The sequence below is a fragment of the Littorina saxatilis genome, linkage group LG15 (genome assembly GCF_037325665.1).
Source record: "Littorina saxatilis isolate snail1 linkage group LG15, US_GU_Lsax_2.0, whole genome shotgun sequence".
Classification (NCBI taxonomy): Eukaryota; Metazoa; Mollusca; class Gastropoda; order Littorinimorpha; family Littorinidae; genus Littorina; species Littorina saxatilis.
Genome location: NC_090259.1, coordinates 39,498,764 through 39,512,088, shown reverse-complemented (window position 1 = coordinate 39,512,088; position 13,325 = coordinate 39,498,764). Strand labels below are relative to the sequence as shown.

Sequence of the window (13,325 nt, the reverse complement as noted above, 5' to 3'; positions counted from 1 at the left end):
TAGTTGTTTTGATCTAGAACTGAGTGACTTGTGGTCTTGAGCACTGACAGTGACAGCGTGTTAGATCTGGAACAGTATGACATTATACTGGATGATTGTTCTCCGGTCTCTTTGTGCTTCCAACCATCGGACTAAGTATTATGTCCTATTGTATTTGACAGAAATGAGATCGAAGTGGGACAGGCAGCGACGACAGCTGCAGCACACAGTCTGAGGGATACTCGCCACCACTGCCCCTTTATGTTCAAGGGCCCAAAACAAGGTATGTTTCACTGACACAGCCAAAAATAGCGTGCAACATTATTTCATTCCTTTCTTTTCTCGGGCTGAAGAGGTATATTTTAAAACGAGCAACATCTTTACATCATTTTCGTTGCAGTAGTATTAGTATCATCAGCAGCAGCAGTAATCGTTTGTCATTATAGTAGCTCGGAGTGGGGGGGGGGGGGGGGGGGGGGGGGAGGTGATGTGCGCGGGAGAGGAAAAGGATGATGTGAAGGATGGTGGGGAGGAGATTAATTTTGTCAATAAAATGTCTCACGTTTGCTGCCTTTTTCATTTGACAGATGTGTAAGCGTTGCTGGCAGGTTGCAACTGCGAGATACAACCACCTCGGCTTGCAGGAGAAGAGGCCACAATGGACCTTGCCCAAATGAAATGCCAGCAACATACGACGGTTATGGGCCAAAGAATAGGAAGAGGAGTAATACTGACAACTTTCAGTTTGACAATAACAGATGCTGAGCGCAGAGATGCAGAACCTGGGGACGAGGAGGGGGAGGGCGTGGGGGGATTGTATGTTGTTTGTTAGTTATCCAAACAGGCTCATGGAAAAAAATCTACATCCAGTTAATCGCTGTAGTTGATAATTATCATCAGTCGGATGGCAGAATTGCAGTGAATAGTTTTAGAAGGAATGCAGACTGCAACTGGGGGAGATGGGGTGATAAATGAATATACTACCTCATAGTTTGCAGGTTTGTGGTTTTGCTAATTGAACACTCAACTACAATGTTTGTGGACAGTGTGTGAATTACTATGTAATTCTACTAGCAAATGTAGCGCGCATGGTGTACAACTACAAAATTAATGGTTATATAGTTCATCACACAGTTTTCAAGACTAATTAAACAAATTTTGTTCAAAAGTGGAACACTTCAGCTGAAAGTGAACACTGCACGATAATATTGTTAACTCTGGTATAATGGCGGTTTGTCAAACCATTTCTTTTTGTCACGCTGTTGCTTTAATGTTGTGTCCTTTGGAAATCAAGACTGCACGATTATCTATTGTTAATTCTGGTATAATGGCGGCTTGTCAAACCAGTTCTTTTTGTCATGCTGTTGCTTTAATTGTTTTGTACTTTGGAAATCAAGACTGCACGATGACCTATTCTTAATTCTGGTATAATGGCGGCTTGACACACTAGTTATTTTTGTCATGTTGTTGCTTTAATTTTGTGTTCTTTGGAAATCATTAGTCAAACTCAATAAATAAAACGTCTTATTGTCAGATCCTGGATTCGTATTCTTATTAGCAAACGAAAGCGAGAAAGACAGTGAGAAGGAAAGAAAAAGTGTGTGTGTGTGTGTGTGTGTGCGTGTGTGTGTGTATATGTGTGTGTGTGTGTGTGTGTGTGAGTGTGTGAGTGTGTGTGTGTTTGTGTGTGTTACAGACAAGCAGCAAGAAAAAAAGCGTGTGTGTGTGTAAACGTTTTCTTAGATTTTTAGTTTAATGTTAAAAGACTTGCGTTCAAGTCAATATTTGTCTTGTGAATATCAAAAGAGAGTATCAAGACTTGTAATAAAAATAATGGTATTTTTAAACGATATCAATGACACAAGAACGGATTAACAATACAGTTAATCATGAGTGAGCGACCACAGAATGATAAGCAAAACGAGGAACCAAGACAAAGACTAACTTGAGCATGTGTTGAAATTTAAGAAAACGGGAACATTTGTCTCAGTTAATCACAAAAGAAAATACAAATTGTTCACCAAGGAAGTTGTTTGTGCATTCAGAAATTCACGAAATCACTGGACGTAAAGTCACATTTGAAAAAAAGTTCCAAAAGCAGTGTTGCGTGTATTTTCTTTTACTTTCAATTTTTGGAGATAATAAATTAGCAGAAAGCAGTAAGTCCACTTGCTGCTCTATGCCCTTTTCTCAGCCAGATATATCGACCAGGATATAATATGGCAGAAAGCAGTAAGTCCAATGCTGCTTTTTGCCATTTTTAAAAAATAAGATTTAAGTCGGGATATAATTTGGCAGAAAGCAGTATGTCCTCTTACTGCCTTTTACCATTATTTTTGGGTGAATGAGTTTAGGGAATTAATTCGCCAAAAGGCAGTAAGTCCACAAAAATCATTATTTCTGAGTGATGAATCAAATGGGGGTTTTAATATTCATAGCAGAAACGCACAATAATGCCCTACATGTTATCAGCAAACAAAAAAATCATTTAAAGCTTTTCATTCCAAATCAGTGATGCAAACAGAAAATGTCGATTTTCTCGAAACTATGTTTCATGGACTTGCTTCCTTCTGCCTTTACACGGCAGATGTGCACTTTCGGATGAACAATGTTTACTCTGTGTGTGTGTGTGTGTGTGTGTGTGTGTGTGTGTGGACATGTGTGGGTGGGTGTGTGTGTGTGTGTGTGTGTGTGTGTGTGTGTGTGTGTGCACATTATAATTGTTGTGTATACTGGGAGTTCGTTCCTGTAAGAGCCTCTGGATTTTTGTAACATTTATGTTTTGTTTTGGGTTTTTGTTGTAAAGTGTTTATGATTGTGTTCTATTCCGTCAATGGCGTCATTCTGGTAATGATGTTGTTATTGCTTTTGTAAAGCGCTTTGTGTGTTCGAAAGCGCTATAGAAATCACCATTATTATTATTATTATTATTATTAAAGATAATGGGAGTCTGACAGATTTATACATGGAGGGATACAAGTTCATTAAAGGGTGTGTACTTTTGCCAACATAAATTACTTATGTTGTAGTCTCTCGATCTCAATTCTCATGGATTGTTCTTGATCGGTTTCTATTTAAATCTGAAAATGTAGTTGCTTGTTTTTTCCCTGTACAGGGTAATGAAGGTAGCCAAGAAGCTGCGAGATGAGGGCCTCAGCGCCTTCTTCGCCATCAGCGACAGGAAGAAGCACTGGGAAGAGCTGCAGAAGTGTGGCCAGATTGATTATAATACTGAGAAACCTTTTGTCTGTGCCTATGCTGATCGCAGCCGCAAATTTAACATGAAGGATCCATTTTCGTAAGTCCCCCCCCTCCTCCACACACACACATACTCACGCTCCTATCTCTGTAATTTGTTGGCTCCCTTACTTTCCCCCCTCTTGCTCTTTTAGTTTCACTCTCACTATGTCTCTGAATATAATGATGGGTGGGACGACAAGGTAAGCCGGGTTTGCCCGTGTAACATGCCCCTAATGGCTTTGCCGTGAGGGCGTAGAGCTTACATTTTCTCAAGGCATGATTTAAAAATGTTATCCGTATGAGACAAAGATTTCTCTGTAAGATGACGTTGGAAGGCTTTGAAAGGTGCCTTAGTTCCTGCATGAAACATGAGGTACGCCATCACCAAGCTGCTTCCCGTGCAGACCAACGTTACTTTGCTGAATTTATTTCACATATTGACATAGAACGTGTCATTTACAAAAGCCGTTCGTCCAAAAGAATTCCCTCTTTGCACAAAGAAATCGGGCTGTAGATTTGTTATATGTATCCAAGTGAAGGGATTCCAGTGCAAAAGCTTAAACAGATCTGTGGTGATTTCACAAGACCGTTTGGAGGAAAAGAAAGGTGTATTAAACCATTTCATCTTTACAACATGACTTGCACTCTCCCTCTCGTCCTCTGTATCACTCTTCTTCTCTCTCTTTCTCCATCTCTTCTTCTTTCTGTCTCTCCCAACTACTTCTGAAATTTAAATTTCCCCTGTGATACAAATTCCAAGGACTGATTAGAATGTATGTTAACAGTATTTGTGTGCAAGTCTTAAAACCCAGCCATGAAAACTGTGTTGCAGCATGGAGTCATTAGAGAAATTTGTACGTGATGTGCTTGATGATGCTGTCGAGCCCTTCTTCAAGTCAGGGCCCATTCCAAACAATGACGGTCCACTGAAGGTAACTCTTTTTTCTTAACATTGTGATTGGAAAAGTTCACAGCAAGCTAGGTAGGCGGCAGACGCATTAAAAACTCATACCTGAAAAGCTCAGTGATTGAATATGCTAAGAAAAGGAGCATCAAAAGAGCAGATATGTTTTAAGAAGACAGATTACTGAATAATTGAGAGTTGGGGAAGAGAAGTATCTAGTGGAATTGTAAGTGAGTTTGATCTAGGAGGTGACATTAGGATGTGTGCAGAATTTTGAACTCGACCAGTTTTGTCTTTAGGAATGGAAACAATCGGCTGATGAGTATTTTCAAAGACTTTTCAGTCTATCAGATTTGTAAGAACTACTCATTCTTACATTCCTACACTAACCAGACACGCTCAAGGAAAGTGTATGGCTTCATGAGCAGGGCCGGACTACCGGGGGGGTTATGGGGGTTGCGCAACCCCCCCCCCCCACCACCCCTAGCCTAAACATGTACCTCACTTATTTAAAACATTTTTTATTATTGTTTATTTTATGCCGTTTCGTGCAAGGAGCGTCCATTTTCCTATCTCAGAATATGACCTACCCATCAGCTTCAGGGGGCTTTGCCCCCTGACCCCCACAAGGGGCTCTGCCCCTTGACCCCGCCAGGGGGAACATCCCCCTGGACCACCACTGGCAACCCCCTCCCTCCTCTTAGCCTAGTCCGGCCCTGATGAGAAGAAAGAATTGGTTCGACAGAAAAAACAAATTTCAAGAAAAATAATGGGAGGGGCAATCATTGCGAGTCAAGCTGCCAAGTCTAACCTCCTTTAGGCTAGTCATCTGCAGCAAACTACCCACACTTTCCTGTTGTTTTTTTGGTTGAGGTTGTTGTTGTTTCCTCCCCCCCCCCAAGTCATTAACAGATGTTAATCAAGTTGACCAGCAAAATACTGATGCTTACTAGAAATGACTGTTTTATTCTAAATTAAATGTCTGACTTTTCTCTTTTGTTTTTGACAGACTGCTGTCGACAGAAACTTTTATGACCTTGTCAACGACCCAGAGAAAGATGTCCTCATTGAGTTTTATGTTCCCTGGTGTGGACATTGCAAGACCCTGGCTCCTAAGTTAGAAGAATTGGCTGAAATGGTGAGTTCCACGACGACAAAGCCATGGCAGACATGTATATTTTCATGCCCTGCAAAGTGTCTTTGCTAAGGAATTAGAAACGAATAATGATGAATGATATTACTGACATTGGTTATTTATCTAGGGCTTTGATCATAAAGGATTGAAGCACCAGCACTTCACTTTTAAGTCAAGCACGTCAGCTGATATGCTAGTTTCAGGGGAGAGACGCAATGTTATTATATAGAACAACAGACACAACCTTTTCCTTTGCTGAATCATGCTCTCGACTTCATAGTACGAAGAATGTTAGCTACATTAGCCCTGTACTCCATAAAGGAGAGTTTAATGTTAAAAGTAGTTGTCATATACCATTAAAATCATTTCAAAAATGTAAACAGAGTATAAAACACTGCGATTCCTACACAAATTCCCCAAGGGTTATATGCAGCTCAAACCAAATGGAATCTGTAGTTTTAAGTTACATCATTGTGTATTAACCAGTGAGAATATTGGAATGTAGTAAGCAGAAAGGTTGTTGTTGTTGGTTTTTTTTGGGGGGGTGAAGAATGCACTCATACGTGTCCTTTATCTGTGAAACCAGAAAGGAGAGGAAAAACCGGCCCCCGTAGCGCAGTGGTTAGCGCATCGGACTGTGGGCCGGGAGGTCGTGGGTTCGAATCCCATCAGGGTCATGTGGGTTTTTCGGGCTACGGTCGGCTCCTACCCAGAGTGGAAGTGCTATGGTTCCTATGGGAAGGCTGGAATCACACAGCCGAGTGTCATTCACTTAACGAATGCGACTTTGAGGGTGCTCAGGTTCTGTTTACCTGACCAACACCGCAGGTGCTGCAGTTCTCGGGCCTGGTTGACACCAGGATATATTATGACAGTAAGCGTAGAGTGCTGCCCTGTCACGTAGTCTCAAACCAAAATTGGAAATCCATAGCATCATCATTATAATCATCCTCATCTCATTAATCATCCAAAAATTATAAATTGTCCTTGCTCTTGTGGCCCTTCATGCCCGGAGCTCTCATGGTGACCTTGGTCTCAGTGTTCCTGTTCCATCCTTCCCTGAAAAGTACTTCTGCTGTCAGTCTTCAACGTGTGACGTTTTAGGGGGGTCGACGGAGGGACGTGGTGGCTGTCTGCTCTCTGGAGGGGACCCTCACTCAGTCTGGCTCCGCGACTTAGCAGTCAATGTCGTTAGTAGGGGGCATAGTAGGTAGTGGGCTGCGTCCGTTAGCTCGGGACAGACCCACTACTGAACACCGTCGAAGTGACTCAGCAGAAGTGCAGTGTCATCTTCCGAGGGTAGCCTACCGCAACGACCCGACATCCCTCCCTGGAGCGTCTGTAAAATCGGCAAGTCTGGCAGCGGAACGAAATTCAGATGTGGATGGAGCAGTGAGTGCAGGGACGGGGCGGCGTGAGAGCACACCGGGACAAGGAACAAGGTGTAAGGGAAAAAAAACAAAAAAAACAAAAAAAAAAGAAAGGAGAGGAAATGCCATTTTATTTACTTGCATATTTGTGTTTTCAAGTTGAAAGACGAGCCAGAGATCACCATTGCAAAGATGGACGCCACAGCAGATGACGCTCCTTCTCCATATGAAGTTAGAGGGTGAGTACAACAAATTGAAAAATAAACTGTATGATTTTTCTCCCTTTATCACATGTTTATATAGACTGCTGAGAACACTTAACTAAAAGAATTAAGATACAAAAAGGTTTCACTCTGTGTTTACAGTTTTTGACTCACATGCGAAGCAAAAGTGAGTCTATGTACTCACCCGAGTCGTCCGTCCGTCCGTCCGTCCGTCCGTCCGGAAAACTTTAACGTTGGATATTTCTTGGACACTATTCAGTCTATCAGTACCAAATTTGGCAAGATGGTGTATGATGACAAGGCCCCAAAAAACATACATAGCATCTTGACCTTGCTTCAAGGTCAAGGTCGCAGGGGCCATAAATGTTGCCTAAAAAACAGCTATTTTTCACATTTTTCCCATTTTCTCTGAAGTTTTTGAGATTGAATACCTCACCTATATATGATATATAGGGCAAAGTAAGCCCCATCTTTTGATACCAGTTTGGTTTACCTTGCTTCAAGGTCAAGGTCACAGGAGCTCTACAAAGTTGGATTGTATACATATTTTGAAGTGACCTTGACCCTGAACTATGGAAGATAACTGTTTCAAACTTAAAAATTATGTGGGGCACATGTTATGCTTTCATCATGAGACACATTTGGTCACATATGATCAAGGTCAAGGTCACTTTGACCCTTATGAAATGTGACCAAAATAAGGTAGTGAACCACTAAAAGTGAACATATCTCATAGTAGAAAGAGCCAATAAGCACCATTGTACTTCCTATGTCTTGAATTAACAGCTTTGTGTTGCATGACCTTGACCTTGGTCAAGGTCACATGTATTTTGGTTGGAAAAATGTGTAAAGCATGTGAGTCGTATGGGCTTTGCCCTTCTTGTTTTCTCACTTTCATGGAACTAGAGACTATGCTTATTATATTTATTTCTGTGCTATTTAATCTGTTACTGAGCTAGCCATTGAAAAACATAATGTCCGTTGCCGTGCTGTTTTGAATGTTTGTGCTGATACATTTCTTTTAACATTTTTGATTCAGATTCCCAACACTATATTTTGCTCCCAAGGGCAGCAAATCCAGTCCCAAAATGTATGAGGTAAGTTGATTGTTCATTCTTCGCAGTCCTGAAATGGTACATTTATCTGCGTAACAGCTTCCATCGGCGATAGTTTATTCTCAATTGGCGTATTCTTATTTGGACTGAATGTTGCTTGTACGAAATTTGCCGAGTAGAACCCGAGGATGATAAGAATGCTGTCGGAAACAGCCCAGCAAGTGGTTTTATGCTTGTTCCTAAATTTGCCGAAGATTTCCGAGCGCTTTCTTTGTTTTTACGGATCGTGCAGTTTCTAGACCACGCGCCATTTTGGTCACCATGCATCGACGAATTACGAAAAGCGATAAGGCCCTTGCGGCTGAAATCGACTCAAGTGTGAAAAACAAATGGAATTTTGGTTGGCTTGAGGAGAGAGTGAAGACTTCGATCTGGTTGACGAAAGGCAAAGTCTAAAACGAACACACAGTGGAGCTCTCTGTTAACGATTTTGAACACATTGGTGAGAAATTACTGCAGCTTCACGTGCACTGTTTTGTAAAGTTATGGTGTCTCCTGGTGCACGTTTTAGGTGTGCAAAAATGCCAAAAACCCTCAGCTTCGGGGGGCAACGCCCCCAGACCCCCTGGCAGGGGCCTATATCAGCCCCCGCATCCCCACATTATTTTCCTCCTTTTTGATGATTTCCTGTTCCCATGCCTGAACTTAAACCAATCCAGTATTTGGGAGGTTTGAATGATGTGTGGAGTACACTAATTTTTCTTAAAATACGCCAAGTTTCTTTGAGAATGCTACAAGTGCAAAACAGGGGTTCCCAGGTCTGGTCATGTGTCTACTTAAACATGGAATTTCTTTTTTGGGGTATGAGATTTTTGTTTTTTCTCAATGCCAAAAACATTGCCATTTTAATGTACTACAGTATAACATTGATGTTTCTTTCTTCAACAGGGTGGGCAAGAAGTTGACGACTTAATCAAGTATCTAGCCAAGGAGGCAACCAACGAACTGGAAGGATATGACCGCAAGGGCAAGAAGAAGGGTGACAAGAAGAAGAAGGAGAAGACTGAGCTCTAAATAAATTCATGCAAACCATACATACACATTTCACTTACAAGTACACAAACTGTCACCCTTAGCACACACATTTGGAATCGTATGCTCAAGCAGATCTCAGAGAAAAGCATAACACCAACAGGCACACAGGCAGAATTATTCGTAGATAAAAAAAATTATGCTGATAAATTCATAGTAGCAATGCATTATGAATAACACGCACTAGTCATCCCTGCACTCATCTGACATATTCCCTTCATACTTGCCTTATTTGTAAAATTCCAGTCTTTTTATAAGCTGATTATTATTCTCTTCATTTCTTTATGCTGAGAAGTTTGCTTGTTGCTGTGCGTTTCTAGATGGTGTTTTAACTGTTGATAATAAACAAAAATCTCGGGCCACACACAACTTGAACTGACTTGAATGGACTAGTTGCTTCCCTTTAGCAAACAAACCGCGTGACCATACCAGGAGTTTCATACAGGAGTCACGATAACTTTGAGTGACTTGCGTAGGTTAATGCAATGGCATTTTAACCCTGAATTGTGTGAAAGGGCCTGTTGTGTTTCTTGTCTGCATGGGTGTGTGTTGATACGTATGCATTCATACACACATGCTTGAAACTGGAGTAGGTTCGAAACACGTCTTTACTGTCCAAGCTGTCCAGACCAAAGGGGAAGCACTCTCCCAACATAGTCACGTTGTACACAACATATTTGAGACGTAGTACACAATACAATAGTGACATAGTACACAATATAACATCCCCCTTCTTCTAGAATGTTATCTGTCTGATGAACATTTTAATTCACAATATAACATCCCCCTCCTTCTATAATGTTATCTTTCTGATTAACATTATAACTCACAGTATAAAATCCTCCTTTTAAAATGTTAATTGTTTGATTAACATTTTTATGCAACATCCATTCAACTGCCCCTCAATTATTTTCAATAATTCAAAACAACAATTTTTTCCTTTCACACAAATATTTGAAGTCCTTGAATTCTGTTGCGCGTCACAACTGTCTTTCTCTTCTCACGATTTGTGTCACAAATGTCCTCATTGTTCACTTATAACTAAAAAGTCCTTCCACGCTGTTTTGCGTCACTTTTCAACACTTCTCCAGTTGCATATGTTACACACGTGTCACTGTTCCAAGTAACACATATTCCCCTTACTCCACATTCAATGTCACAAAAGAGTATGACACAATTCAAATAAACAAAATATATATCCTTTCTGGTACATATTTTCCTGAATAATACAGTCATTCATACATCAATCACCTCAATATCATTTATGTCACAAAAACAATTCTTCATTCTTTCTTTCATTTACAAATCACATGAAAAAATCCTTCATTCTTACTGGCATTTTCACCACTCTTCCACTTCTAGTTGTTTTTGGTGTTTGAATCCTAGGGCTTTTTTCATGCGCCTGTGTTTCTGTTTGTGATGTTTTGGTTGTTGGTGACACTATGTTTTTTGCCAGAGTTTCATTTTCATTGTTTTGTGAACTGTGCAGACTGTCAGGTTTGTTTTGATTTGTATCTGCATCTGTTTGTTCACCTGTGTTTTCAATTGGTGTGTCTTGGTTTGACTTTGTGTTGACTTTGAGTAGGTCACTTCTATTTCTTCTGTATGTACCTGTGTCTGTTTGAACAATGTATGATCTTGGTGTTTGTGCTTTTTTCTGCACTGTTGCAGGCACCCATATTTTGTCCTCTTTGTTTCTCATGTACACTTTCTCTTGTGTGTGCAAATCTGGAAGTGATTTTGCATGTTTGTCATACTGTTGTTTTGATTTTTCTTGTCTTTTCATTTCTCTCATGATTTTGTTTTTCTTTGGTTTCGTTCTGAGAGTGAGTCTTGTTCTGAACTTTCGTTTGTCAACAATTCTGCTTGTGATGGCATTGTGTTGTTGACTGGTGTAGACCTGTAGTTAAGCATTGCTAAATACAAATCTTCTCCACTCTCATGTGTTTTTGTCAGAAGATTCTTCATGGTTTGTACCATTCTTTCTGCAAAACCATTTGCTTTTGGATAGGTGGGACTGGATGTTGTATGTTTGAATTCCCACTGTTTTGAGAATGTTTTGAATTCCTCACTGGTGTACTGTGTCCCATTGTCTGAAACTACCTCTTGTGGAATGCCATGTCTGGCAAAGATAGATTTCATGTGTGAAATGACCGTCTTGCTCTTTATGTCTGTGAGTAGAGCTATCTCTGGAAATTTCGAGTAGTAGTCAGCTACGAGCAAGTAATCATGACCATTCCAGTGGAATAAGTCTGTGCCTACTTTTTGCCACGGTGCATTTGGAATATCATGATTGATCAGTTTTTGTTGACTCACATGCGAAGCAAAAGTGAGTCTATGTACTCACCCGAGTCGTCCGTCCGTCCGGACGTCCGGACGTCCGGACGTCCGGACGTCCGTCCGTCCGTCCGGAAAACTTTAACGTTGGATATTTCTTGGACACTATTCAGTCTATCAGTACCAAATTTGGCAAGATGGTGTATGATGACAAGGCCCCAAAAAACATACATAGCATCTTGACCTTGCTTCAAGGTCAAGGTCGCAGGGGCCATAAATGTTGCCTAAAAAACAGCTATTTTTCATATTTTTTCCATTTTCTCTGAAGTTTTTGAGATTCAATACCTCACCTATATATGATATATAGGGCAAAGTAAGCCCCATCTTTTGATACCAGTTTGGTTTACCTTGCTTCAAGGTCAAGGTCACAGGAGCTCTTCAAAGTTGGATTGTATACATATTTTGAAGTGACCTTGACCCTGAACTATGGAAGATAACTGTTTCAAACTTAAAAATTATGTGGGGCACATGTTATGCTTTCATCATGAGACACATTCGGTCACATGTGATCAAGGTCAAGGTCATTTTGACCCTTATGAAATGTGACCAAAATAAGGTAGTGAACCACTAAAAGTGACCATATCTCATGGTAGAAAGAGCCAATAAGCACCATTGTACTTCCTATGTCTTGAATTAACAGCTTTGTGTTGCATGACCTTGGATGACCTTGACCTTGGGTTAAGGTCACATGTATTTTGGTAGGAAAAATGTGTAAAGCATGTGAGTCGTATGGGCTTTGCCCTTCTTGTTTGTTTATTTGTTGCTTAACGTCCAGCCGACTACGCAGAGCCATATCAGGACGAGATTGATCAGTGGTTCCTTTTGTTGTTTGTTTCTGTGTGTGATGCATGTACTGCACTTTGAAACAATTTCTTCTATCTGTTTTGACATACCGGGCCAGAACATTATCTGCCTTGCTCGGTTTTTGCATTTTTCCATGCCCAGATGACCTTCATGTGTTCTTTTGAGCATCTCTTTCCTCATTGTTTTTGGAATGATGATTTTGTCTGCTTTGAAGATCAAACCATCAATCGTGCTCAGTTCTTCATTGTATTGAAAGTACTGTTTAATGTCTTTGTCTACTTCATGTTTGTTTGTCGGCCATCCTTTGAGGATTTGCTTTCTGAGTTGGTTCATCTCAGTGTCTTCTAGTGTTTCTTTCTTGATTTCCTCAAGTTTGTCTTGCGAGACTGGAATATTTTGCATGAAATGATTGCAATGTACATTCAGAATCTCTTCTTCCTGAGATACATGTTTGTTTTTGCATTTTGGGTGTTGCTCTTGACAGTGTATCTGCAATGTACATCTCTTTCCCAGGTTTGTATTTTATGATCAGGTCATAATATCTCTGTAGTCTTAACATGAATCTTTGTATCCTTGGAGGACATTGGTTTAATGTTTTCCTCCAGATGTTTTCTATTGGTTTGTGGTCTGTTTCAACCTCGCACTGTTTTCCATATATGTATTGATGGAACTTCTCACAGGCAAACACAATGGCTAGTGTTTCTTTTTCAATTTGTGCATAGTTTTGCTCAGTTTGTGTAAGTGCTTTTGAAGCATACGCTACTGGTTTATCATCCTGTATAAGTGCGCAACCTATCCCTACAGATGATGAGTCTGTGGTGATTTTGACAGGTTTGTTTGGATTGTAGTGTGCGAGAACTGGTGAACAAGTTAACTGTTTCTTGAGTTCCATGAGTGCTTTGTCATGTTCATGTTCCCAGTGCCACTCTACATTTTTCAGTAACAGCTTTCTGAGTGGTGCTGTTGTATTTGTCATGTTTGGGTAGAACTTGGCTAGGTAGTTGCTCATTCCCAGTAGTCTTTGCAGTTCTTTCTTTGACTCAGGTTTTGGCATGTCTTGTATCGCTTTGATCTTATCTGGATCTGGTTTGATACCCTGTTTGCCAATGATGTGACCTACATACTTGATCTCCGGTTGTGCAAATTCACATTTTTTCTTTTTGAGTGTCAAGTTGCAGTCTTTTG

The 13,325-nt window shown here is 40.6% G+C and overlaps 1 protein-coding gene across 1 annotated transcript in view; it reads left to right on the top strand.

The window, feature by feature from the left end:
- LOC138949290 (protein disulfide-isomerase A3-like) overlaps positions 1-9,256 on the top strand; it is a 37,981-nt gene extending 28,725 nt beyond the window's left edge. Inside the window, exons 8-13 of the mRNA XM_070321078.1 lie at positions 3,095-3,277; positions 4,052-4,151; positions 5,133-5,261; positions 6,788-6,867; positions 7,892-7,949; positions 8,856-9,256. Coding sequence (XP_070177179.1) covers positions 3,095-3,277; positions 4,052-4,151; positions 5,133-5,261; positions 6,788-6,867; positions 7,892-7,949; positions 8,856-8,981 — 676 coding nt within the window. The 3' untranslated portion in view covers positions 8,982-9,256. The remainder of the gene's footprint in view (positions 1-3,094; positions 3,278-4,051; positions 4,152-5,132; positions 5,262-6,787; positions 6,868-7,891; positions 7,950-8,855) is intronic.
- Positions 9,257-13,325: the final 4,069 nt, after the last annotated feature.